General features: G+C 47.3%; 1 protein-coding gene across 1 annotated transcript in view; it reads right to left on the reverse strand.

Moving 5' to 3' along the window:
- Window positions 1–2,156: 2,156 nt before the first annotated feature.
- Cmya5 (cardiomyopathy associated 5) overlaps window positions 2,157–26,776 on the reverse strand; it is a 98,729-nt gene continuing 74,109 nt past the window's right edge. The window contains exons 10-13 of the mRNA XM_006231789.5: window positions 14,669–14,802; window positions 13,419–13,518; window positions 10,847–11,020; window positions 2,157–2,991 (exon numbers count right to left, since the gene is read on the reverse strand). Of these exons, the coding sequence (XP_006231851.1) occupies window positions 2,745–2,991; window positions 10,847–11,020; window positions 13,419–13,518; window positions 14,669–14,802 (655 nt within the window). The 3' untranslated portion in view covers window positions 2,157–2,744. The remainder of the gene's footprint in view (window positions 2,992–10,846; window positions 11,021–13,418; window positions 13,519–14,668; window positions 14,803–26,776) is intronic.

Below are 26,776 nucleotides of genomic sequence, written 5' to 3' on the forward strand. Positions count from 1 at the left end.
TGAAGCCCTGTAGAACCATGAAGCCTGTCACTTCTCTCAAGTGTTCCAAGGATCGAAGTCCTTTGTGGTGTTGGGCTGGCTCAGCGCAGCCTGGGAGGTCTACTTGGCTAGGAAGATATTTCTTCAGTCAACCACTGGTCCTGTGAAAAACACTGAAGGAGGGGGTGTGAAGGGGATTCTAGACCATTCTAAGATGTGATGGCCAAATCTATACTAGGGAGAAGAATGTCCTTGGGTATGAGGAACTGCTTTAATGCACCTTTTAGTTCTGAGAAGCCCATGACTTGTACAGGATAAAAGAGACAGAGATAAAGACGGTCTATTTTGTTCTCAGACTGTTATAAAAGACGTCTATTCTAGTGAGAAGTTTTCACGTTTTGATGTTTTCTAATTCCACTGTCTGACCTAAAAAAAGAAATTCAAGTGAACAGAAGCTAGAAGTGTAAAGAAACAAAGTTAACTGGAGAGGGGCTAGTCTGTTTGCTACAGCAGGAAGGCCCGGCTGCAGAACACAGGATCAGAAGGGACTTTGAACAAAGGCAATGTTCAGCTGAGTATTGGTGTTCTTTGAAAATACCCCCCTCTTTGATATAGGATCTCTCTGGCTGTCCTGGAACTCACTCTGTAGACCACTCTGGCCTTAAACTCTTAGAGATCCACCTGCCTGTGCCTCTCAAGTGCCTGGATCAAAGGTGTGAGCCACTATGATCAGATATAGCCCCAGGACTTAACCTCAGCTATGTTAAGCACAGCCTTGGGTTAGTGTCCTGTAAGGGTGCCATGTTCATGTTTGGGAACAATACAGAGACGAAGAGGGAGAAATCCAGAAGCAGAGGAAGGATCAGAGGAAAATGTAGTCAGGACAGAAAATCCAGAAATTTGGGCTAGGAAGTAGAACATCCTATGATCAGTGTTATATCCCCACTTGGATAGAAAGGGAAGGACCCAGTAGAGAATGGGAGAGTAGAGCCTCCTGGACCACACTGAGTCAACGAGGATGTTATCCAGGCTAATCATAGAAGACCTATTATCAAACGCACTAATTCAATGTATTAAAATTGACCATACTGAGTGTATTAGCGAAATACTCAGGAAGCTGGGCTCAGGACTGCAGGATCACACATTTCTGACAATTAGCCTCTCTCAATTGAACACATGATTCTCTGCAGAGTTACTAACCCTTAGGCAATGCCAGAGACTATGTATATATAATATATATATAAGTATATGTTATATTTATGGACAAATTCTAAACTCCATGTGATTGCTTATACTGGTATTGTCATTGAAAAAGAGTTTTTTGTTTTTGTTTTTGTTTTTTTAAATGGTGGCCCCATCAGTCAGAACCCAAGGCAAACACTTTTGAGTCTTGAAAAAAGTGAAAGTCCCATTTACCCCAGGAACGGGGTACTCCTTCTCTTCACCGAGCCCCATCATGCCAGCAGCTGCTCTAACTTGAAAGGGAGATGATGAGGTTCTTTTGAGGGGGTCTATAGGACTGGCACAGGTCCAGACCAGATTTTTTAGCTATTAAAAAACATACTGTCGAATATAACCCAACAAGGGGCACGTTATTTCTCAAGTTAAGAAAACAACTGAACTGTCAAGCACAGAGGTGCAGGCTTCTGATCCCAGTGTTCAGGAGGCAGAGGCAAGCAGATCTCTGAGTATAGGGCTAGCCTGGTCTACAGAATGAGTTCCACACTAGCCAGGACTACATAATGAGATCCTATGTTTTAAAAAAGGAAGAAAGGGAGGGAGGAAGGGAGAGAGGGAAAGAAGAAGAAAGGGAGGGAAGGAAGAAGGGAGGGGGGGAAAGGGGAGAAAATTTTAAATATAATTAAAATGCTCTGAATCACTGAAAGAAGACCAATCAATGTTCCTTCTGGATTCATCAAATTCGCATACATGCTTTAGGAAGATTTTGGGAGCTTTCAGTACAATACCTAAAAAATAAATAAGCCTTTTTTAATAAAAGGAGGTGCATAGCTCCCGACATTTAGTTTTATGACTACTGGACGGGGTCTAGGGACTGGGAGCCTGTGTGTGTGAAACTGTCTAGTGAGAGTCGCACTGCCCCCAGAACATGTCGGGCGTTTTCTCTCCACGGTGTCCTGGTCCAGAGATGCCAGGCTGAAAAAGTTATGCACAACAAGTTTCACACAATAGATTTTATTTTACAAGATGCTAGCCATTTATTTAACAAAATGGAAATCTCTGATATCTAGCACTTTTCTACATTTACATTGTCAGAGAGGAGACGCTTACATTCTACAGCATACGTGATAATAAAAGAATCCATTGTAAATTTAGATCAGCTAAAACATTTTCTCTAATGACTAGGATTCATTATCCTCCAGTGAGGTAAGGTGACGTTTGCTTTGTAAGAGGAGATGTGGTAGGGACACCGCCCTCCCTCCCCTCTCATCTAGATATTGGGTATTTGATGGATAGAACAGGCGCAAGTCCTTTTCTCTGGTCAAGTGTAAATCCCTTGAATTTAGGAAACAACTCCAACCATGAACCAAAGGTGAAGGCTGCTTCCACCCGCTCCGCTCACACACTGCTCCATAAGGCACGAGGACCCTGGCTTCCCTCACATGCTGACTGCAACGCCTGAAGCTATTGTCGGTGCAGGTGTGTGGGAGACTATCTGAATAATGTATAGTGCCTGAGAGACAGGATGACAGCTCTTGTACCCCCAAACTCTTACTCCTATTCTTATAGACTCTGAATGCCCAGGATCACTTGTGCCTGACTGAATCCGGGGGCTCTAAGCCCAGATGCAGAGTGCATTTGCCAGGCTTCTCCAGGGCGAAGGCGGGATGCACGCCCTCATTGAACCTGTGCCTCACGGTGAAGAGCAGCTGTCCACTCTCGGCGTTTACAAACAGAAGTCTCTGGTTGGTGTAGTCCAGCAGAATGCCCACTCTGGCTGGACGCTCGGTTGCATGCACCTCGCTCACGATGCCACTGTAGAAAAATGTGTATCTGAAATGAAACAGAAAGGAAAATTCGGTTTTTAAAATCTTTGGAAATCCTTAGGATTTCATAAGAGAAAAAGAAAATCACTCGGAAAGAATCAAGGTCTCACTTTGTAAGTTCGGTTCCCAGTAATAAGTTGTACCAATATTGTCCTTGGTACTTTTTGGCCAGAGTCCTTCTAGACGCTGAGGTGGGCTCATCCCCACAGCGGTGCGCTTAAATAGCTCTGCTCCTTCCTTCTCAGGGGGCAGTCCCAGAAAAAGCAGCATGGGCCTCCCTTGTGATTTTTCTCTGCATTATAATTCCTTCCCAGCTGCCCACATGTTTTAACTGCCACATTCATGGTGTGTCATTCTTTTGAATAAAACTCCTTTGAGGCTGCCGTGTATTTAAACAGTACTGTGGGCTTGCCTTCCATACAACGTATTAATTTTACAGTTTTGAAGATTTATAGGTAACTTACATAAGGGCCTTATTGAAGTTCAGGAACAATGCTGCTAGTTTTTGCTAACTTCAAGCTCGGAATAAGCCCCTCTTGCCCAAACCAATTTCTCCATTTTATCTCTAAGTTTTCAGCAGCCTGACAGTTGGACTGGGTTGCCATCAGGGTTCTCGGTCCAATACAAATACATTCACCCGAGTTACATGGGCATGTCTGTGTACCTCAGTCCTATCTGGGCCCTCTAGGGTGTGGGGGCAGGCAAGCTCACACTAGGCTATGAGGAATGGCCAAGACAAGAGCGGGTGGGAGGAGGAAGGAGGCAGATCGTGGAAAGAGCAGCAGGAGCAGAACAAGGCAATCGAATAGGTATGGATGAGGGAGTAATCCCTGCCCACCTGGCAGGCCAAAGAGGACTAGAAGCACTGACCATAGAGTGGGCTGGAGAGGACTTGGAGCACGGACCATAGGTCAGGCTGGAGAGGACTTGGAGCACGGACCATAGGTCAGGCTGGAGAGGACTTGGAGCACGGACCATAGGTCAGGCTGGAGAGGACTTGGAGCACTGACCATAGAGTGGGCTGGAGAGGACTTGGAGCACGGACCATAGGTCAGGCTGGAGAGGACTTGGAGCACGGACCATAGGTCAGGCTGGAGAGGACTTGGAGCACGGACCATAGGTCAGGCTGGAGAGGACTTGGAGCACTGACCATAGAGTGGGCTGGAGAGGACTTGGAGCACTGACCATAGAGTGGGCTGGAGAGGACTTGGAGCATGGACCATAGGTCAGGCTGGAGAGGACTTGGAGCACTGACCATAGAGTGGGCTGGAGAAGACTTGGAGCACGGACCATAGGTCAGGCTGGAGAGGACTTGGAGCACGGACCATAGGTCAGGCTGGAGAGGACTTGGAGCACGGACCATAGGTCAGGCTGGAGAGGACTTGGAGCACGGACCATAGGTCAGGCTGGAGAGGACTTGGAGCACGGACCATAGAGTGGGCTGGAGAGGACTTGGAGCACTGACCATAGAGTGGGCTGGAGAGGACTTGGAGCACTGACCATAGAGTGGGCTGGAGAAGAGGACTTGGAGCACGGACCATAGGTCAGGCTGGAGAGGACTTGGAGCACGGACCATAGGTCAGGCTGGAGAGGACTTGGAGCACGGACCATAGGTCAGGCTGGAGAGGACTTGGAGCACGGACCATAGGTCAGGCTGGAGAGGACTTGGAGCACTGACCATAGAGTGGGCTGGAGAAGACTTGGAGCACGGACCATAGGTCAGGCTGGAGAGGACTTGGAGCACGGACCATAGGTCAGGCTGGAGAGGACTTGGAGCACGGACCATAGGTCAGGCTGGAGAGGACTTGGAGCACGGACCATAGGTCAGGCTGGAGAGGACTTGGAGCACTGACCATAGAGTGGGCTGGAGAGGACTTGGAGCACGGACCATAGGTCAGGCTGGAGAGGACTTGGAGCACGGACCATAGGTCAGGCTGGAGAGGACTTGGAGCACGGACCATAGGTCAGGCTGGAGAGGACTTGGAGCACGGACCATAGGTCAGGCTGGAGAGGACTTGGAGCACGGACCATAGGTCAGGCTGGAGAGGACTTGGAGCACTGACCATAGAGTGGGCTGGAGAAGAGGACTTGGAGCACGGACCATAGGTCAGGCTGGAGAGGACTTGGAGCACGGACCATAGGTCAGGCTGGAGAGGACTTGGAGCACGGACCATAGGTCAGGCTGGAGAGGACTTGGAGCACTGACCATAGAGTGGGCTGGAGAGGACTTGGAGCACGGACCATAGGTCAGGCTGGAGAGGACTTGGAGCACGGACCATAGGTCAGGCTGGAGAGGACTTGGAGCACTGACCATAGAGTGGGCTGGAGAGGACTTGGAGCATGGACCATAGGTCAGGCTGGAGAGGACTTGGAGCACTGACCATAGAGTGGGCTGGAGAGGACTTGGAGCACGGACCATAGGTCAGGCTGGAGAGGACTTGGAGCACGGACCATAGGTCAGGCTGGAGAGGACTTGGAGCACGGACCATAGGTCAGGCTGGAGAGGACTTGGAGCACGGACCATAGGTCAGGCTGGAGAGGACTTGGAGCACGGACCATAGAGTGGGCTGGAGAGGACTTGGAGCACTGACCATAGAGTGGGCTGGAGAGGACTTGGAGCACTGACCATAGAGTGGGCTGGAGAAAAGGACTTGGAGCACGGACCATAGGTCAGGCTGGAGAGGACTTGGAGCACGGACCATAGGTCAGGCTGGAGAGGACTTGGAGCACGGACCATAGGTCAGGCTGGAGAGGACTTGGAGCACTGACCATAGAGTGGGCTGGAGAGGACTTGGAGCACGGACCATAGGTCAGGCTGGAGAGGACTTGGAGCACTGACCATAGAGTGGGCTGGAGAGGACTTGGAGCACGGACCATAGGTCAGGCTGGAGAGGACTTGGAGCACGGACCATAGGTCAGGCTGGAGAGGACTTGGAGCACTGACCATAGAGTGGGCTGGAGAGGACTTGGAGCACGGACCATAGGTCAGGCTGGAGAGGACTTGGAGCACGGACCATAGGTCAGGCTGGAGAGGACTTGGAGCACTGACCATAGAGTGGGCTGGAGAAGAGGACTTGGAGCACGGACCATAGGTCAGGCTGGAGAGGACTTGGAGCACGGACCATAGGTCAGGCTGGAGAGGACTTGGAGCACGGACCATAGGTCAGGCTGGAGAGGACTTGGAGCACGGACCATAGGTCAGGCTGGAGAGGACTTGGAGCACGGACCATAGGTCAGGCTGGAGAGGACTTGGAGCACGGACCATAGGTCAGGCTGGAGAGGACTTGGAGCACGGACCATAGGTCAGGCTGGAGAGGACTTGGAGCACTGACCATAGAGTGGGCTGGAGAGGACTTGGAGCACTGACCATAGAGTGGGCTGGAGAAGAGGACTTGGAGCACGGACCATAGGTCAGGCTGGAGAGGACTTGGAGCACGGACCATAGGTCAGGCTGGAGAGGACTTGGAGCACGGACCATAGGTCAGGCTGGAGAGGACTTGGAGCACTGACCATAGAGTGGGCTGGAGAGGACTTGGAGCACGGACCATAGGTCAGGCTGGAGAGGACTTGGAGCACTGACCATAGAGTGGGCTGGAGAGGACTTGGAGCACGGACCATAGGTCAGGCTGGAGAGGACTTGGAGCACGGACCATAGGTCAGGCTGGAGAGGACTTGGAGCACTGACCATAGAGTGGGCTGGAGAGGACTTGGAGCACGGACCATAGGTCAGGCTGGAGAGGACTTGGAGCACGGACCATAGGTCAGGCTGGAGAGGACTTGGAGCACTGACCATAGAGTGGGCTGGAGAAGAGGACTTGGAGCACGGACCATAGGTCAGGCTGGAGAGGACTTGGAGCACGGACCATAGGTCAGGCTGGAGAGGACTTGGAGCACGGACCATAGGTCAGGCTGGAGAGGACTTGGAGCACTGACCATAGAGTGGGCTGGAGAGGACTTGGAGCACGGGCCATAGGTCAGGCTGGAGAGGACTTGGAGCACGGACCATAGGTCAGGCTGGAGAGGACTTGGAGCACTGACCATAGAGTGGGCTGGAGAGGACTTGGAGCACGGACCATAGGTCAGGCTGGAGAGGACTTGGAGCACGGACCATAGGTCAGGCTGGAGAGGACTTGGAGCACGGACCATAGGTCAGGCTGGAGAGGACTTGGAGCACGGACCATAGGTCAGGCTGGAGAGGACTTGGAGCACGGACCATAGGTCAGGCTGGAGAGGACTTGGAGCACTGACCATAGAGTGGGCTGGAGAAGAGGACTTGGAGCACGGACCATAGGTCAGGCTGGAGAGGACTTGGAGCACGGACCATAGGTCAGGCTGGAGAGGACTTGGAGCACGGACCATAGGTCAGGCTGGAGAGGACTTGGAGCACGGACCATAGGTCAGGCTGGAGAGGACTTGGAGCACTGACCATAGAGTGGGCTGGAGAGGACTTGGAGCACGGACCATAGGTCAGGCTGGAGAGGACTTGGAGCACGGACCATAGGTCAGGCTGGAGAGGACTTGGAGCACGGACCATAGGTCAGGCTGGAGAGGACTTGGAGCACGGACCATAGGTCAGGCTGGAGAGGACTTGGAGCACGGACCATAGGTCAGGCTGGAGAGGACTTGGAGCACGGACCATAGGTCAGGCTGGAGAGGACTTGGAGCACGGACCATAGGTCAGGCTGGAGAGGACTTGGAGCACGGACCATAGGTCAGGCTGGAGAGGACTTGGAGCACTGACTGTGACAGTGTATTCAAGGTAGCAGAAGCCCCAGGCCCAACAGTTCCATGGTCACATAGGTTAAGATTTGGGATTCTAGGTGATTCCTGTTTGATTAGAGCCCCAAATAGGGACAGTAGCCACTAAGTACATATGGCCACTTAAATCAAACGAACATCTAACAATGAATAAAATTCAGACTTTCATCCTTACCAGCCACAGTTCAAGAACATCATTTTTCTATTATTGTACAACACCGGTCTAGAGCAGCAGTTCTCATCTTTCCTAATTCCGTGACCCTTCAATACAGTTCCTCATGTTGTGGTGACACCTCCCCCTGAAACCCAAAATTATTTCCATTGCTACTTCATAACTGTAATTTTACTGCTGTTATGAATCTTTTTGTAACTATCTATGTTTTCTGATGACCACTATAAAAGGGTTGTTTGATCCCCAAAGGGGCCATGATCCACAGGTTGCATGACACTGGTCTACAGGGTTTGGAATGACCCAATGAGCTGATACCCTTCACCTACGGCTTGAAAAGTCCCTATCCCCCAAAGGATACTCAAGTCAGTTCCAAGGCAATCTCTATTGTGGAGACAAGAGGGAAAGACGTCCCTTAAAGGCTTGACTTCATCAGTCCCACAGGACCTGGAGTACATCCCTGCTTCTGCTGTCTTTCCTAGCACGCCATTCCTTATGGAGCTCTTAAGTGGAATACATGTGGTTATCTCAGGCCACACCCCCTCAGACCCATGTGCAATGGCCCTGGTCACCAGTCTGTGCAACAGGAGATGGTGGATTTCTTAGGAAGTAGGACTTCATGGGAGGAAGTTAGGCCACTAGGGAAGAAGCCCCTTGAAGTGGGTAGTGAGACCATGGCTCCTCCCTCTTTCATTTTGCTCTGCAGCTTCGATGAGGCAAACTGTCTTCCTCTGCTGTATATTGTCACTGCCGTGGTCTAATGGTCACACAGGTGAAGAAACCAGGGGAAGGAAGCCGTGCGCTAAAATGAAGCATTCCTCTGTTGGAGTTGGTATTCTTTAGTTTTGCTTGGGCATGATCCCACCCCAACCCCAGTTTTTGGCTGTTCCTATTGGGAATTGCTTGACTCTATTCAAATAAGAACTACCCTGAAGCCTGACTTTGGCTAAGTCCCTCAATCTGCCTGCTCTGAACTCAAGCTGATTGTAACCGGATCCCATTTACACTGAAAAAAACTCTCTGGGCTCCTCTGCTCCTAGTCTGATCACTGCTTTCTGGTTTCCCTTCTTCACTGGGTCCTGTGACGCCCCTGGAGGCTCCCAAGACTGTTCTCGTGCTTAGGTTCAATCAAAAGTCATAAAGCTGGTTTAAAGCCACTGAACTTGAAAACTGAGAACCATAGGTGGGTAGCTGCATCACTCTCCAAAATCCTAAAGGCTACGGGTGCTTCATGCGGTACCATCAGAGCGTGAAATAAAGGCACCTATGGCTGGCCTCTGTGCTGTGAACACACAGATGTGCTGTGTATATCTGCCTCCCAGAAGCTCACACTAAAGCTGTAGATAGGACTTGTCCCAATTCAGTTTTCTACAAAGTCAGTTCTAGGAATGTGTGGTCCCTGCACATGCGTGCCAGCGTTCACACTGGAGATCAGACTGTGTGGTCCCTGCGCATGCATGCCAGCGTTCACACTGGAGGTCAGAATGTGTAGTCCCTGCGCACGCGTGCCAGCATTCACACTAGAGGTCAGAGCAGAGCTTTGGCAATTGTTCTCGTCCTTTACAGTGGATTCCAGAGACGGAACTCAGGTTGGCCAGGCTTACACAGCAAGCGCGTCCACCCAATGAACCATCCGCCTAGCCCGCAAAGACGTTTTCAAATGAAATGAATACCTATGTTGGGCTCCCATGATTTGCTAACTGTAAACTCTAGGTTTAAATGATTTTAAAACTCTGGGCAGGGCTGAGTTCTTAAGCACAAGTCAGCACTGAATGTCAATTCACCACGATTGCTCTAACTTGACGAAGTGTGACTTTAAATTGCACTTGGAGACGGCATCCTTCTGAACCATCTCAGAGAATCAAGCTGTCAAGCGGCACGTGGGGAGAACTACTTAGCTGAAGACATGAGAATCCCAGTCTGGGGGCCTCTGCTGAGAACCCGGGGGAGCACCTGAAAGACTGCTTCCCTTTTAAAGCCGTGCATTTGAATAATGTCCGCCACTTGGGAGACAGATTCCAGTGCCAAAGCTCTTCCTCGTCTCTGATTTTACATGATCCTACCACCCCTAAAGGTAGCAGGCACCAGGCCAGAACCCTGGATTAGAATTGCATAAAGAATTACTCCAAGGGCTAACCAACTCACCGAGAGGAACCAGGAGGAGGCAGAATCAAGATAAAACCAGAAGTCAGACCATACTGCAAGTGTACCGAGATCACGGCACGTTCCCCTGAGCACTAGCTAAAGGCTGTGAGTAGTCACCTACCAAACAATCTGAATAATGGAGAACACGGTTTGGCAAACTTATCTATAAAGAGACAAAATACCTTGGCATGTGACAGCTATCCAGTTTCTGTCTAATCTGCCATTGTCAGGGCAAAAGTAGCCATAGCTAATATGTAAATAAATGAACATGGCTGTTTTCTAATAAACAAAAGGCAAGCACAGGATCAGGTTTGGTCTACATGCTACCGTTTGTCAGCTTCTGTTACAAGCGAGTGCCAGACAGAGAGCCTGGAAGCCACCTCTCGCACAGTCCTGCCAATTCTTCCTCTCTACAGAGAGCCCTCTGAGACCCATTGCGGGGTTTCTCTCCTGGCATGTGTTTAGAAGGGAAAACAGTCCACTTGATTCTTCCTCTCCCTGTCCCTCTGTCATGGCTGGTACACCTTTCTCTGCCTCTCCAAAGCACATGCTTGGCTCTGGGTGGCTAAGTCTGTGTGGTAATGAGGTTGACTATAAGACATCCTCTTATCTAGTTTAAGTGGTAATCGGGGTGATGCCTTAACCACCATACCTTTATGGCTGCTGTGCTGTTTAGTTTGGAATTTGGGCAAGGATATGAGAAGCCGCTCATTAGGTCCCTCAGAGGTCCCTGCCTAGGCACTGTAATTTGTCTTTGGATGCAGTTAGGAGAGGCAGGGCTTCAGCTTACCTCTGTGGCTCAGAGCAGTGCATGTACCATGAGCTCTCCCCTTGTCCCAGGGCACCAGCCCTCACCGCTGAGCTGGAGCAGATCCCGAGTCGATAGGCTGGACTGTCTGTGACTGTGGTTTCCCAGTAATGCTGGCCACAGGCAGGCAGCTCCTCACCCAGCACTGAGGGGATCCTGCAAACAGAGTTGACCAGATGAAGCTTATCACAGGAATCACCAGCTTTTACCTCATAATCATCAACCTTATACCCCCTTTAGGCGGTTTCTTCAGAAGCTGCTGCCAGTTGGTTAAAGACACTACCTGTTCCTTATGCTCCTAACCCTGGCCAGATTGCCCCAGGATTCACCAACCTCCAGCATCCATTTGACAGATGCCCACTGTCTTATAGCATGAGCATATGATACATTGTGTCTCTTAAAGGGTCTGGGAACCAGGAAAAGATTGGCATAAAGACAGGAAGGAAAAGAAACACTATAACCTCTGCTCTCAGGGGAGTAGGAAGAATGTAAGCTTCAGGTAGGATAACATAGCTTACAAACTTTCCTTCTTCCAAAAACTGCAAAAATAAAGGTGGAATCTCTAAAACTTTTCACGGTTTGTAGTTTTGACTCATGGGCTCACCACATAGCTCAGGTTCATCTCAAACCATGTAATCCACCTGCCTCAGCCACCCGAATGCTGGGATTACAGGTGTGTACAGTCAAGTTCAGTCTTTCGAACCTTCTAGAACTGAGTTCCAGTGTGTGCTGACCTTCCTTGTAACAGCGACCTCATGGGACACAGCTTTTAAATGTCTCAACAGCTGGCAAGGCCATCTCAGAATATAGAACCTTATGACTGGAGGAGCCTCTGGAAGGTGAGTTCAAGGCTTCTTTCTGCCTGGCTGTAACTATTTTGATAAAGAGCACAGTGAAACGAATCAGACTGCTTTCAACCGTGGATAATTGACCTTTTTTTGCCTGGGTTGCTCAGTTTTGCTGGAAAAGTGGCTGAGACAGCAAGGAGGACTTTTTAACTTCATAGCGTGAATATTCAGTCATCACACTCTACCCTCGAATAGATGACAAATGGTTCATTTGAGGAAATGTGTTTCACTCACTCTATGTCTTTACCCAGTAACTTCATTTCAGAGAGGCTCCAACTGACAAGTCTTCACTCCCTGGAACAAATCTAGGCGTCCTGATATTTATGAGCTAATTTTCATACTAATAATAAACAAAATTCTATAAAATACATCCCACTCTCCATCAGATAGCATCTATGAACTCTTGCAACTCCAGTCTACTTCTTAGTATTCTTTGTTTTTTTAGAAATCCCATTTCTTTCTTTTTTTTAAGATTTATTTTTTAAATTATGTGTTTATGTTGTTGTGTGTCTAACTGAACACAAGTGCAGGAGCCTACAAAGGCCAGAAGGGGGCATCAGTGTCCCCGGAACTGGAGTTGCTGGCAGTTAGGAGCAGCCCAACTGCTTCTGGAAGCCTAACTCGGGCCTTCTACAAGAACAGCAAGTTCTCTTACCCACTCTCCAGACCCATCCCATCTATTCTTCAATTCTTTTTAAAAACTTATTTTTGGATGTATTTTTAGCATCTACAGTGTTTCAATCCCCATGCTAGATTCTGAGAGTTCAAGGTGGTGTAAGACAGGGCTGCTGTTCAGCAGTTTTTCATGATTAAATAAATGGTGGATAAACAGCTTCATAGATATACGTCAGAGGTTCTGAGACCCAGGAAAGACTTGGCCATTTTCAGAAACAAGTAACACCTAAATGTGTCAGTGGACGGTCAAGCATCGAGATTGGGCCACAGGGCATGCAAGTTCCCAGGGACTGGGGTGACTGTGCCCTGGTTGCTCCTTCTGTCAGAATACACCCGCGCATATCAGTGTCCTCTGCAGCATGTGCTTCTAAAGCTTTGCCCATACTTTCTCCCGTTTGGCTATTTAAACCCTCAAGATAGTTGAGAGAGAAAGGGGGAGCAGAGAAAGACAGAGACAGACAGACAACAGACACAGAGAGAGAGAGAGACAGAGACAGAGACAGAGAGACAGACAGATAACAGACACAGAGACAGAGACAGAGAGACAGACAGAGACAGAGACAGAGACAGAGAGACAGACAGATAACAGACACAGAGACAGAGAGACAGACAGAGACAGAGACAGAGACAGAGAGAGCAGACAAATTCTGGAGGACAACTTCTGTGGACAGAAGTAAGAACTCGATAAGCTATCCTGTTCCTCTTGATACCTGGGCTGCTACTGAAATAACGGAATCGTTTCTGGATTCTGCTTTTCATTGAACCAGAGATAATAGCTTAGAGAAGACAGTGTTTCAACCCAAACCATCTGCACTTATGGTCCCAATAAAAATATTGACACTTGCTCCAAGTTGTGGGCTGTGTGTGCCACTTCAGACCTCACAGCGAACAGGGCCTGCTGCACAAATATTTATCCGCATCCCATAACTGAGCGAGCTCATTGAACCAAGAATGCATTTGGTGGGTGAGGCACTGGGGAAGCTTGTCCTCTGGTGCTGGGTATCAGCCCAGCTGTGTTGGCTTCTACTTACTCTGTCAGCCGTCTCCTCTCGGAGAAGCTGATCACCGTCCCATTCGAGGAGATCTGGAGGGCTGGGTGAGCTGTTTCTCTCAACAAGAGGAATCTAGTTCCTACGACAGTTAAGAAAAGAAAGTGACAACACTATTGCAATGCCAAGCATTAGGCCAATCCATATATTTCAAACCCTAGGCTCCCGTTCTCCTGAAGTCAAACATCCTAACTCGGTATTTCCCATCCACAACCGAAATGCTACCCATGAGCAAGCATTTGCAGATGGCTTGGACTGGTCACTCCCACCTGCTGCTACAGGTGACCCACAGAGGTGGATTCTATGGGAGGAAAATATGCTCTTTGCAGCACGGTCACCTAGAAGTGGCAGACTCCACCCTAGACCGACTGAATCTAAAGGTCTACTCGGACAAGATGCTCTAAGATCTGAGTGTGATTTAAAGTTGGAATCTCAGAATAGCCTGTAGTGGCTCCTGTGACAGAATGTGCTAGCAGCATTCTGAGATCTTGGGGAAAATCCTCCCGGATAGGCAGCCCTCCTACCTTTTCCTCAACCCAGGCAGACCCTACCAACATCTTGAACAGCATTGTGACTCAATGTGCCCTGCCCGTGTCCATCTTGTGCCATCTGTGTGTCTAGGGTAAGGCAACATAGTCGCCACCTTCCCATTCCTCCTTCCTCAAAACTGAAAACAGCCGGATGGTTTTTGTTAATATTTTCTGGGGATTTTCTCCCAAACGTCACTTAACAGTTTTAGCACTTATTTGAATTATTCATCCGTCCATTCCTCTGTTTGCTCATTCATTTGACAAACATTAATTAGCACAAACCAGGATAAGTAGAACAAAACTGAAAGCTTGCCACGGAGTTCAAACGATAACGGAATGAGAAAATCATTACGGACATCCCACACCCTAACATTATAGTGCATTGTGGGTGTACCACAAAGCACCTGGTAAATTTCTAAGCCCACACATGCTCCAACCTATCTCCAGAGCCAATAAGTCCATTTCTCTGGGGTGAGGCCAGGGGATACGTTGTTGTAAGCACCCTGACTGGTTGTTAAGCTCAGTGACGCTTGGGAACCTATGAAGAGTAGAAATAAAAGAAATGTCTTGACGCTGGATTGTGACAAGCCCTCTACCCAATGGCAGGCTGGAACTTGCTGAGGTTGCTTTAGGTATCTCCTCTGAATACCACACAGACAGAAACACCCAGACATGCTGACTCTACACTAAGCAGAAAGTTACCTCTGGTGGAGATGAGGGCAGCTTCACTCTGCTCACTTGTCCCAGAGGCATTGGTGGCTCTCACATAGAAGAAGTAATTGTCGTTCGGAGAGAGGTTAACTTTGAGCTGGAGTCCTTTAATTCCAGAGAAAGATCTAAACACAGAGGAAGATAATTCTGAGCATTATGTTGTATGAGTAATAACTTCTCTTCTGTAGGGAGACCACATCTTTCATTATCAACAAGAAACTTAATTTCTTTCCTTTCTAATGGACTTAGCAAGACAGACTCTTTTAAAAATCACTGTCCACTAAAATTACTTCACTGAATTGTTTCTGTTTCCAATCACCTTTTGTTCAGTATAGATCTTCTAGAACCCTCTTCAAGACAAACTCAGACACCATTTTGAAAAAACTAAGAGAAAAAGAATACTAGTGATCTTATGGTTAATGAGAGAGCCCAGGAACATGTTGTGGTTTTTTTTTTAACTGCTTTGGGGTTCAGTTTTGGAGTAATTCAATTTCCAACACAACGGACCACTATTATCTCACCCACAGATTCAAAGTGTGGAAACCTGAGGGTGCTTGACATCTTTAGACCTCGACAAGCCAGCATCACCACAGCGAACAAAAGCTTAATCTTGGCAAGAGAGGAGAATTCCAACTGCCACATCCCCCAAAGTCTTCAAAGCTGCTAGTATTCCTAAATTGCCCATTTAAATGAAAAGGAAAATGCAGGTACTGGTACCTAAAAGACCGCAGTCTGCACGTGGCTTGTAACAACAGCTCAAACATTTACAGAGAGCTCTCGGGATTTGGAGGTGGAGCTCTCTGGACTGCCCATGAACTGGGTGGCTTCTTTCTGTGTGCTTTCCCGACCTGGAAGGAGGACACAAGCCCATAGGCCTCTCTCCTTCAGATGCACTGGGAGTGACTTGGAGAGTTCCAGGCTGGGTGACTTTGCTAATGGAATCCCTGCTAGCCTGAGACCTGCTCTGACCTCTCAGGGAAAAGGATGGTACCTTGTTCTAGCTCATTCCTGGGACGAGGAATTCGTTGTTGTGATTAATGAATGTGCTACGAATGCATTAAAACGATACAACCCCCATCCCCAGGGGATGTCTACACAATTCTCTCCTCCATACCTGTTGTGGAAAATAACATGGAGAAGCAGAAAAAGGAAAAGTGCATTGTGGACTCAGAAAACAAACTACTTTAGCTTACTCTCAGTGTTGGTTGACCCTAAGGCCCCGTGGCTGGGCTCTACTGCTAAGTGGATCCTACCATAAGTGACTTCTTTAGAAACAAGAGTGCCACTACATAGCCCAAACTGGCCTCAAACCAATTCACAATCCTCCTGGCCCCTGCCTCCCGAATGCTAAGATTAAGGGAGTGCATCTGGAGCCTAGAATGTCTTCAAGAAAAAGACCAATGTCTGTGTGGAAGGATGCAATCCTGCCCCCACCCCATGCCTGCAAACACAAAACTCACAATGTGGTCCTCAGGAGGGTGGGGGTAGGGAGCAGGCCTGTTCTGCAATTCTGCTGGTTAGTGTTTGGCTGGAAAAGGTCAGCACATGTTCCTCAGATGATGTTGGTTATTTCTGGACCTATCACCCGACTAGGCCTCCAGAGAGCAGTATATTTAGCTGCACCGAGAGGGGGTGTGTGTGTGAAATTGGGCCATGTGACCCTAATGACTAGCTGTGCTACAGTTAATTAGTGAACATGCACGTCCTACAGTTGTTGAGTGTAATTCCCACTAATATCTAGAATATTAGTCCAGAGCAGACATGTTGCTTATCTAGGTTGACAGCCAAAGAAATGTTTTAAATAAACACTGATAACGATCGGTAATAAAATTATTGTTGTACACACGCTCAGCACGAACTGAGTTTTACACTTCGCTCGCTCATTAAATAACTATAGATCACTCACTGCCTTTGCAGTCCCTGCCACCCTGGAGTCTGGGGGGGGGAGGGGTGGTGATAGGGAAAGAGGGGTTAGCTCTAGAGACCAGACATAACACAGCGGTCTCATGTTGTAATAGCACAGTTGTTGAATATCAAGAATGTTTCTGAAGTCTGTCGAGGACAGCAAATGCCACAACGTCACGTGTATCATTAGCTCCACACCATGTGCCATAGCTTGGATGAGGAACAAAGATTACATGGCACTGAAGTCAAAACACAGCACCTGAGATGGCCACACAGATGTGTGCACCCCATCTGTAAAACAACAGCACAAAAGCAAAAACCAAGCACAAAAACAGAATATCAAATGTGGTGGCACTTACTGTCCCAAGTCAAGCACCAGGTCAAAGGGCAGATACAAAGGTACAGCGCCCAGTCTCCTTACACCGGTGTCACCAAAGTTTCCATGTTACCCTCGCCAGAGCTTCAACCAAATGAAGAGCTACTCCCTCGTGTAGCTTATGACTCTATTACCTCAAAACCAAAACCTCGCCAGGCTTCCAACCGAATTCATGTGAAACGTGGTCTAGATTAAAGGATAAGTTAGGTCCACAGGCTATGCACAAACTTCAGTAAATGACCCGGCAGCAAATGGAACCACAGTAAATTGTTGCTCCTTAATTAAAGGGGGTGCTAGCTGACCACGGTGAAACACATTTAAAAATCTGAATATACAGGCTAAGATAGGAGGACCCTGAGTTCGAGTCCCAGCGTGTGCTACACAGTTAGACATTGTCTCAGAGAGAGTATTGGTGGGGTTATACCTGTAAGAAAAGGGGTTAGGAGTAAAAGTCTAAAACCAGTAACACGATTCAAAGGACAATACGAAATGGCTCGAACGATGTCACTCCGGGTCCGTGAGTGTGGGGTTTCTCCTCTAAGAGCCATAGAGCTGTGGCAAGAGATGGCTTCGTGGGCACAGGATGCAGCAAGGCGAGCTCCTGACATGGCAGTGAGTTGACCACTGAATAATCTGAAGCTGTCACTTAGGCTGCTGCACCCAGCACATGCTCCATGGTCTCATGGCTCATCTCTCCAGCAGCAGGACAATTATTTATTAGGTTCCTGAGCCATAAAGTAGAGATATTGAGGATATCTGCTGTCTCCTCAGCATAAAGTAGAGACATTGAGGAACAGTGGCAGTAGGAAAGGGTCTGCGCAAGCAGGCCACTAGGGCTATTTTCTGAGTGATGGAACTATCTTCTCTGTTGTGTTAAAGAACAACCAAGTGGAAGCCATTAAGTAAGGAAAACCTGTCTAACTTGAACCCTGTAATTCTCGACTGACACAATTACCCATGACTCATAATGGAGCAAAGATTATTATAGGTAGGACTTGAAAACGAATTTTTAGAAAGAAATCTTTAGGGACATTGTGTTTATGAAGAAAATTACTAAAGGCATTCCCACTAACTCAGAGTGGGGAGCAGGGAGGGGGAGGGAGAGGGAGAGGGAAGGGGAGGAGTAGGGGGAGAGGGAGAGGGAAGAAGAGGGGAGAGGGGAGAGGGAGAGGGAGACTAAAAAAGCTATTTAAATACATACGGCTATTTATCTAGAAATCAGCTTACAACTCTTCCACAAGAGAAGTCAGTAGGACGGCTACTAATGAGAGAAACCAGGGTCTGAGGACGAAGTTCTGTGCTACACCACTTGCCTGGATTGCTGAAGCCCCAGGCACCAATACCGGCATCACCAAAACCAAAGTTAGAAAACCTCATAAAAAAATTACAGCCAGACAGAAGGTGGAACCGAAGATCAGAGAACAGGGGCAAGTAGGAAAGTGTAGAGAAAAATATATGAGATCCATAGTAGGTACATCTACAGAGGCTACTGAGAGACACACCAATTCTTCTGCAGGAAAATGGGGCGTCACGGCACCCTCAATTCTCCCGAAGGCAATCAACTCAACACACTCTCCAAAGGTAACCAACTGTCTAGAGTCGGTTGCTAGAGGAAGCTACACAAGCTTCTGTGAAAAAGAAGAAACAATGTATCGAGTGGGCCACCCAATCCCCAAGGGTCCTCTCTAAGAAAGCTCTACTCCTAAAACCAGTGTGGTTCTTAAACATAAGCACATTGTGGGCAGTGGAACAGCTGAGGGGCAGGAATGGTGAGGAGTGGATCAGGTGCATAGACGCTCAGGTAAGCGTCCCAAATCACAAGAAGAAATAAGAGCTGCTTTTTGAGACAAGCATGTTACCATATGGGAGAGAACTGAGTGTGGTGACACACACACACCTGTAGTCTGTAATCCCAGCACTTGAGAAGCAGAAACGGGGGGACTCAAGTAAATTCAAGGACAGCCTGGTCTATATCGCAAGTTCTAGGCCTGAAGGAGCTACGCTGTAGTGAGATCTTGTTTCAAAATCAACCAACCAAAGGAAAAGTTGGAATCTCTTCTTCCTATCTCCTACCAAAGTAGATTCCAAATGACAAAACAGATTTTTAAAACAAAATTAAGAAAATGGGAGGATATATATATAAGATATACATGCATATATTCAGAAAGAAGACATTTTAAAATATTACAAAAAAACTCTGGAAGTGTTTTTTTTTTCCAAAAAATTGGAAATTTCAACTAAATTAACATTTTAAAATATTCATGACAAAATATGTTTCAAAAGACTCCAAACTCACACATGGAAGCTAACTTCCTTTAACACACACACACACACACACACACACACACACACACACACGCGCGATGAATAAGAAAGAAAACATCGACTGAAGAGATGGCTCAGTGGTTAAGAGCACTGTCTGCTTGCTCTTCCAGAGGACCTGAGTTCAATTCCCAGTATTTCCATGGTGACTCACTACTGTACTGGCTCCAGGAGATCTGGTACCCTTTTCCCCTCTTCTGTCCTTCTCGGGCTCTACACATGAAGGTGATACACGGGCATATGTGTAGGCAAATTATTCATATACATAAACCAAAAAAAGGAAGGAAGGAAGGGAAGGAAGGAAAATAAGTCACAATCTGTTGGGACAGGGGATAGTAAGAAAAGTGAGCAGCCGTCGAAAAGGAAGTGTGTGACTCAAGCCATTTGAAAAGGCATCAACCCAAGGACAGAAACTAGGGCTTAAACTATAGTTGCGTTTTGCAGCTATCTAACTGGCAGGGTTGTGAAGAAACGATTATCCTACACACTGCTGGCCAGAGAATAAGCCCAATGATCCCTAAGAAGTTGGTCATATCTATCAGAACTCAAAAGACACACACCTTTTAACCAGTCTTCCTATTTTGAGAAATTCATTCTACAAACACACTGCGGACGCATGAACTCGTGTGTGCATGGGGTTTGCTTCCTACAGCATGGCTGGGGACAGAAGAGAACAGAAGGCTGTCTCTCAACTGGTCAAGTAGGTTCAGCGACACCCTGAAGACAGAACACAGAGGAATTGATTTTAAAGACTGAGGCAGTCCCACGGCGTAGATATGAACGCCCACGAAGGTATATGTTTGAGCAGAAAAGGCAAATTGGTAGGAATACGTACATGTAGGATTGCTGACATTTGTTGGGAAATTATAGATGCTTTAATGTGAAAGGTTAAAGATGACATTACCTTTGGGGGTGGGAAGTGGAAGAGGAAAACATATAATAATAATAATAATAATAATAATAATAATAATAATAATAATAATAATAATAAAAAGGTTCTCTACCTCCCTTTTATGTCCTTTGAATTTGTACCATAAGCACATATAATGGACCCAAAATTAAAGAATCAACTTTTAAAAGCAATAGTACTAGATTGCAAAGGCTAGGTTGGATGTGTTTCCAGAATCTCAGTGCCTCGAAGTCGTTTCTCTAGTCCTTTGATAATCCAGTGAGTTGACCATGAGGGAAGGTGCACATGCCGAAGATGACTTCGGAGGCTGGCAACTGTGAGAAATAGCTGTTCCCTGAACTGCTGTGCCCTGGGGAGGGGGTGGCCTGGTTATAAACTGTGGAGGAAACCAGTACCACCACTCCTAGAAGCATCACCACAGCGCACAGCAGATGGCTAAGTACGGACCGTTGTTTAAAAACACAGTTGGTTCTCACTGCCATTCGTGTTGGCAGCACTGACATCCAGTCAGCCAGGCAATGCCACTCTCTGAACTGTGAACAGAGTGCATGCTGGGTCTGTAGGAGGAGTGAGGAAGGCAGCGTTTCCCACCCTGCCTGGGCATCTAGACTGCTATGTCTTGAAACTTCATTTTCTAATGAGTTATTTTGTTGGATAGGGTCTCACTCTGCAGTCCAAGCTGGTCTTGAATTCATTATGTAAGCTATGTTGGCCTTCATCTCCTGTCTTCTGGACTCAGCCTCCAGGATGCTGGGATTCTAAGCATGGGCCAACTACACTCAGCCTCTGGACTGGGTTCCCGAGGAGAGGCCAGGCACCTGAATTTTGTAAGTATCCCAGCAGACTTCTATGACTGGTGAGCTTTGGGAAGGACAGCCTTACAGTATGGGATGGGGAAATGAAGGAAAAGGGAAACTAAACAAATTAAATATAAAATTACATAACATAAGCAAATTAAATATAAAATCAAGCCAGAAGGACGGTTCACGACTGTAATCTCAGCACCCAGAAGGCTGAGGCAGTAGTAGGATTGCTGAAAATTCCAACCAGCCTTGGCTACAACAAGAGATCCTCTCTCAAAACAACAACAACAACAAGACCAAAACACAAAAGACGAACTAGCAGGCATGCATTTGAAGCTGCTTATAGAATCCTGAACTAGCCATAAATATAGAAAATTTATGAGATGGGAAAAACTCAGTTAGGTCAGGATTAAGAAGAAAATTCTTTATATCCTAATTTTCCGTGGTTAAAAAGACTTGGTAAATAAAATTTTAACAGAGCCATTTTTCTTTTGATAAATAAGGGTATTATGAGACTCTGTGTTACTAAATATCGCCATTCTTTCATAACAAAAAACAACGCAGGTGCTCCACGCTGACAACCACAGGGCTTTCCCGTGACTCAAATCCTCAGAAACTCAGTGTGGGCTGAAAAGTCCTGGAAAAAGGTCCTGGATTCGTGTTTTCTCCATCATTACTTTCCAAAGCCTGAAGGATAGATACTGTCTACATTTCAGACAGAGGCTCCCAGGACTCTGGTAATATTCATGTCTCTGGATCCTCAGAGTCCCCCCTTTACTGACCCCTGGTCATCTGTGTGGACAGTTACTTGAGGTCCCCCAGGCCAGGCTGCTGAGAACGGCGATTAAACACGTCTGCACTCAGACACTGTTTGAAAACGATTAGTAGGTCTGTTTATGCATCTTTCGTAAAACTGCTCTTAGAGACGACCACTGTTATCTTAAGAGCCCTTACATAAAAATCTCCATGAAAAATTCATCCCACAGCTGAATGTCATGGAGCATAATTGTCTCTCAGTGAAATGTTGCACTTCCTTTTAAAAGAGGAATGCATTATATAACCTCTTTCCTCCTCTCTCTCAATCTCTCCCCCTCTCCTCAGTTTTCATTTAAGCTGCCAGCAAGTTCAGATTTGGAGTTTATCTTCCACGGAGGTTCTGTTCTTTCTGACAGTCGTCTCCCTTGCGTTACTTGGCTCTTGTCCCCACAGAGCTGTCTTAGGGGCTCTGTCGTATCAGGGTCCTTGTGCTGGGAATGCTCTTCGGGAAACTGACATAGCATAACCAGAGTGGAGAACAGGTTGCAATTCCATTGTCTGAGACTCTGTGTCCAACCAGGAGGACTCAGGTATCAAATGGTCAATCAAGTTGGAGTCTTTCAAATAGAAAGGCTTTGCTTAGAAAACGATGACTGCCTGGGCTGAAGAACTGGCTTGGCCAATAAAGGCTAGGCTCATCACCAAACATATAAGAAAACGCTAAGTGCCAAGAACACTGGGGGAAATCATTGCAGTACCTCTCTCCCAAAGGCTTCTGTGAAGGGATCAGAAAAACAATTCGACAGAAGCATAACCATTGCATCTTAATCACTCAGTGAATGCGGGCTCAGCCGCTTAGTGACCCTCCCAAGGCCCTGTAAAGCAAGTCTGCGGCAGGAGTACTTGTCTCTTTTAGCTATGGGCTACGGAGAAGGTCAGGAGTACTTGCTGTTGACTGATGGTCAGTCACCATCTATCTTCGTGCGAGCTTAGTAAGAAGGTTTTCAAAGAGACAGGCGCTGAGATTCCTCCTGGTTGCCCTTAAGGACAGAGCAGCAGGAATCCCGGCTGGAGCACCTGACTGAGTGGTTCCTGCTCTATTGCTAGCCCTCCAGCTGGAGGCTGCACAGTGAATTCACAGGCCCGGTACCCAGGCAGACCTTCCTAAGGATGCTCACCCTCAAAGGTATGACCCAGAGAGGATCTCCGGACAGCTTGAGGCAGAGGCAGGGACAGGAAGCTCACTCCCAACTAATTTGTGGAGTATTGCGTCTCTCAGATTTGTCATTCAATGCACAACTTCTCTGCACGGCCCACACAGCTAATCCCCACACTATATTTCTCTCAGCTTTCCTCCTCCACCCACACTTCTGCTGACTTCTCTCTGCAGAGGAGAGACGGAGCAGCTGAGGAAACAGCAGAGTGGTGAAAAAAAAATGTGAAAGTGTTTTGAGCCCACCAGACCTGGGAGAGCACTCAAAGAAAAACAGGAAGAGGCTGACTAGGAGACCCTCCATCTTGCATACAAGCCAGGGATCGTCACTCCCACCCACCTCCAGTCCCAACAGGGGCTGACTAGCTGGGACCAGGCTTTGGTGCCCACACTTTAAAAAAAAAAAAAAAAAAGGAAATTTTAGGAGAACTGTGGGAAAGCTCCTTTGGGCAACTATTTCAGACACATGTAGGGGTGCAGTAGGCTCACTCATTCCATTCAACCCCAACCCTAGAGCATTCAGCCAGCACCAGCACCAGCACCAGCACCTTTGATCTTAAAGTAGGATGGTTCAGAAGTCATCTCACTGAGAGAAGGAATGTGGGTCCTCTGGCTACTGAAATGAGGGTGGCCAGCCCAAGTGAATGAATGAATGAGTGCCCTCCCTCCATGACTGAAAGTGTGTGTGCACATGCGTGGCCTTAGGTGTGGGTGAGGGTGTGGGTCTATGTGTATGCATGTGTGGGTATGGGTGGGGCGTGGGCGTGGTCCTGATTTGATAGCACTCATTCTTCTCTCTCCTTTCCTTTCTTCATTGCAACTCTTTTTCCTAAAGCACTCCAGAGTTTTTAAGGCTCCCCCACAACAAGTACATAGGGTGAGAAAAAATGGAAATGTATATAGTTTTTGTTCCTTCTCTTTTGCTGGAGACTTCCACTGGTTATATAGGACTTGAAGTGGGAAAAGACCAAAGGAGACTGACTCATCCCATTCATTCTTGCTCATTGACAGACCTTTGACTGTCTACAGATGAGTTCTCGATCCTTACCCACTTTATGATCCAGGCTCTGGTGAACACTGCCACATGGGAGACCTTTTGTCTACTTTATTCTCTTAACTAATTTTCTACAGAGTTGCAACATATGCAGAGGTTATGTAACCAATGGGTAGATGAGTCTACATGCTTTCTGTATTAGTGATCCACAGGAAAGTTCTCTACTAACAAACTACACTCATCATGCCTCCTGTCACGTATCCAAACACTAAAGCGAACTCATTCGCTGTTCATCTCTACTTTATCAACAGTTTATTACTTTGAGATTATCCTGAAAGCTGACCTAACAGCAGTGCCAGAGACTGCCTCAGACACTGGGGCTAGAATTGCATCTACTAATCCCTTTAAGGGGGTCAAAAATGGAGGAGATCAGACAACAATGAGCATAGGTCTCTCCAAGGGATGACACCATTTTAACCATTTGTGTGATGTCAAATGAGGCTCTAATGCAATGGGGAAGAAATAGGGATTATTAAGTAGAGGTGATTTAAAAAAAAAACCCTCTGGTTCTTAATTTATTGATTGTACCAGATGACTAGTTCTCCATAGCTGGCATCAGTAAGTTTAAGCTCTTTATAATATGGATAATAAATAGTATTTTAGAGAGTTTCAAACCACCAGACTCTGAAGTGGCATTTCGTCAGGAGATCTGAGACACTCGGACACTTCCAAAGAGCAGAATTTCCCTTGCTACCCTGCGTCTCTGAGATTAAAGATGAGTTATTTCAGAATCTAGTGAGGCCAAACTGAGGTATGAAACACTGAGGCTTCTATGGGAAAGAGATGGCTCTGATATGGGAGCCCAGCAATGGACTTGGCAGAGGGCATGGTAGGAATCTACAGCCAGGAAAATTCTGCTTGCTTCCGAAGATTATCTATTGTCAAACGCAGCAGGAGTCCAGACTTGGAAAGTCAGGTCTGAGCTGTCAGTTGGACATTGCGCTTCCTGCCACCCAAGGCCGTTAAGCACCGGGAAATCAGCTTCATCTCCAACACAGCTCCAGACTCTACACGGTGCTTGTGGAGCTCTCCTTAGTTTTCAACTTGCTGACTAGATCCACCCTGAGACCGAGGATGTCCATACAGTTCTAACACTACTGCAAACTTCTGCATATCTAGACCCGCCTGTATTTACTTGCAACAGAATAAAAACACAGGGACAAAGCCTCAGATTGAACAAAGCCATGACTAGCATATTTTTATGCCTCAATAAATTCTACTTTGGCTTTGGCAAAATGGCGGACGACCATTGTCTTCTCTAAAAATGGAACTGCCAGTGAGTGGTCTCTTTGCTCTGATGGGAGGATTTGTTTGGGATCATTAAAGACAGAAAGAAGGTCCCTCTTTTTATAGTTTTGAGGGTCCCGTGATGATCAAGCAAAAGAAAAAGATCAAGTAAAGGAGATGTGAATGCCGCTATATTATCTTTTCATATCCGTTTCCCATGGGACAAAGGAAACTAGAAATACACAGTAACTCCCGGCTGCCAGGCTGATGGCTTTGGTAGCACAGTGTCTGTAAAGACGAGAGTTTGAAAACCAATGGAATGAATAGAACAGACCTCGGTTTGAGTTCTAACCCAAAACTCGCAGTGCATAACTTACTAGAGCGCCAACTCATGTAAACTTGGTGGTTCTGACTTGATGGAAAGCATTATCTACCTCACAGGATCACTGAGAGTTCAACAGGAACAAACACAGCTTCCATAATGGCCCCTCTGTGGACACCATTCCGTTCTTCCCTCCCCCTTCTGTCTATAACTACACTTATGAGATGACAGTGCAATTCCCTATATGAGATGCCTATTGGGTCTCAAGGTTTTCAGATTTTTGCTGATTGAAGTTTCCTACTGTGCTAAAATGATTTATGTAAATGCCAGCTGGGGGTGCACCCCACAGTGGATGAGTCACATCAGAGCCCTGTGAACAGGCTGATCTTTCCTGGGAACTGGCTTTCCTCACCGATGATGGGACTGACCACCCTAGGACTCCGGGGTTCCTGAAACAGTATTCTCATAGCATCGAGGACTTTGCAGGGAGAGTCAAAGAGTCCCTAAATAATCTAACCCAGGGGTTAAAGTTTTGGGCCTTTAGATATGACAAATCTGTGGTTGAATTCTCCTCGCCACTTGCTAGCTGAGGAACATGTCAGAGTCCTTGTGAGGCCATCTGAAGCACCTGGGGCAGCGCCATCACAATCCCAGAGTCCCTTATTTCTGTGCTGACCAGAGCTCACCTCTCAAATGTTGGCTGACTCCTGGGGACCTTTTCTGGGAATTTGCTGGCATAATTGCCAAAAGAAAGCTTCCTTCTTAAAGCCTTGCATTTGGGCGGCATATCACAACACCAAACCCCTCTCCTGTCCCTGATTTCACGTGATCCTCACAAGCCCAAAGGTAGCAGGTTAGACATCTCCCGTCCCTGTCGTTGGTCTGTATCAGGGATGACAGACTAAAGCCTGTTGAGATCGATGAAGGACGGCAACCAGGTCTAACCAGCTCAGAGTGAGGAGCCCTCCGGAAACAGAACCAGGGGTAAAACCAGGCCCAGCATCAGGCTCTGGCTGTCGGTACAGTGCCCTGTCAGACTATCCCGTAAGCACACTGAGATCACAACATTGCCTTTCTGAGCTCTCAGACTGACACTCATTAGTGGCTTTACATAGCAACCAACCAAACAACACGAACCACGTAATGCATAATACTAATCCCATGATTCCTGAAGCTCGCTTTCCGGAAGTCAGAACGTATGCAGACAGGCT

This window comes from Rattus norvegicus, chromosome 2, assembly GCF_036323735.1.
Source record: "Rattus norvegicus strain BN/NHsdMcwi chromosome 2, GRCr8, whole genome shotgun sequence".
Taxonomy (NCBI): domain Eukaryota; kingdom Metazoa; phylum Chordata; class Mammalia; order Rodentia; family Muridae; genus Rattus; species Rattus norvegicus.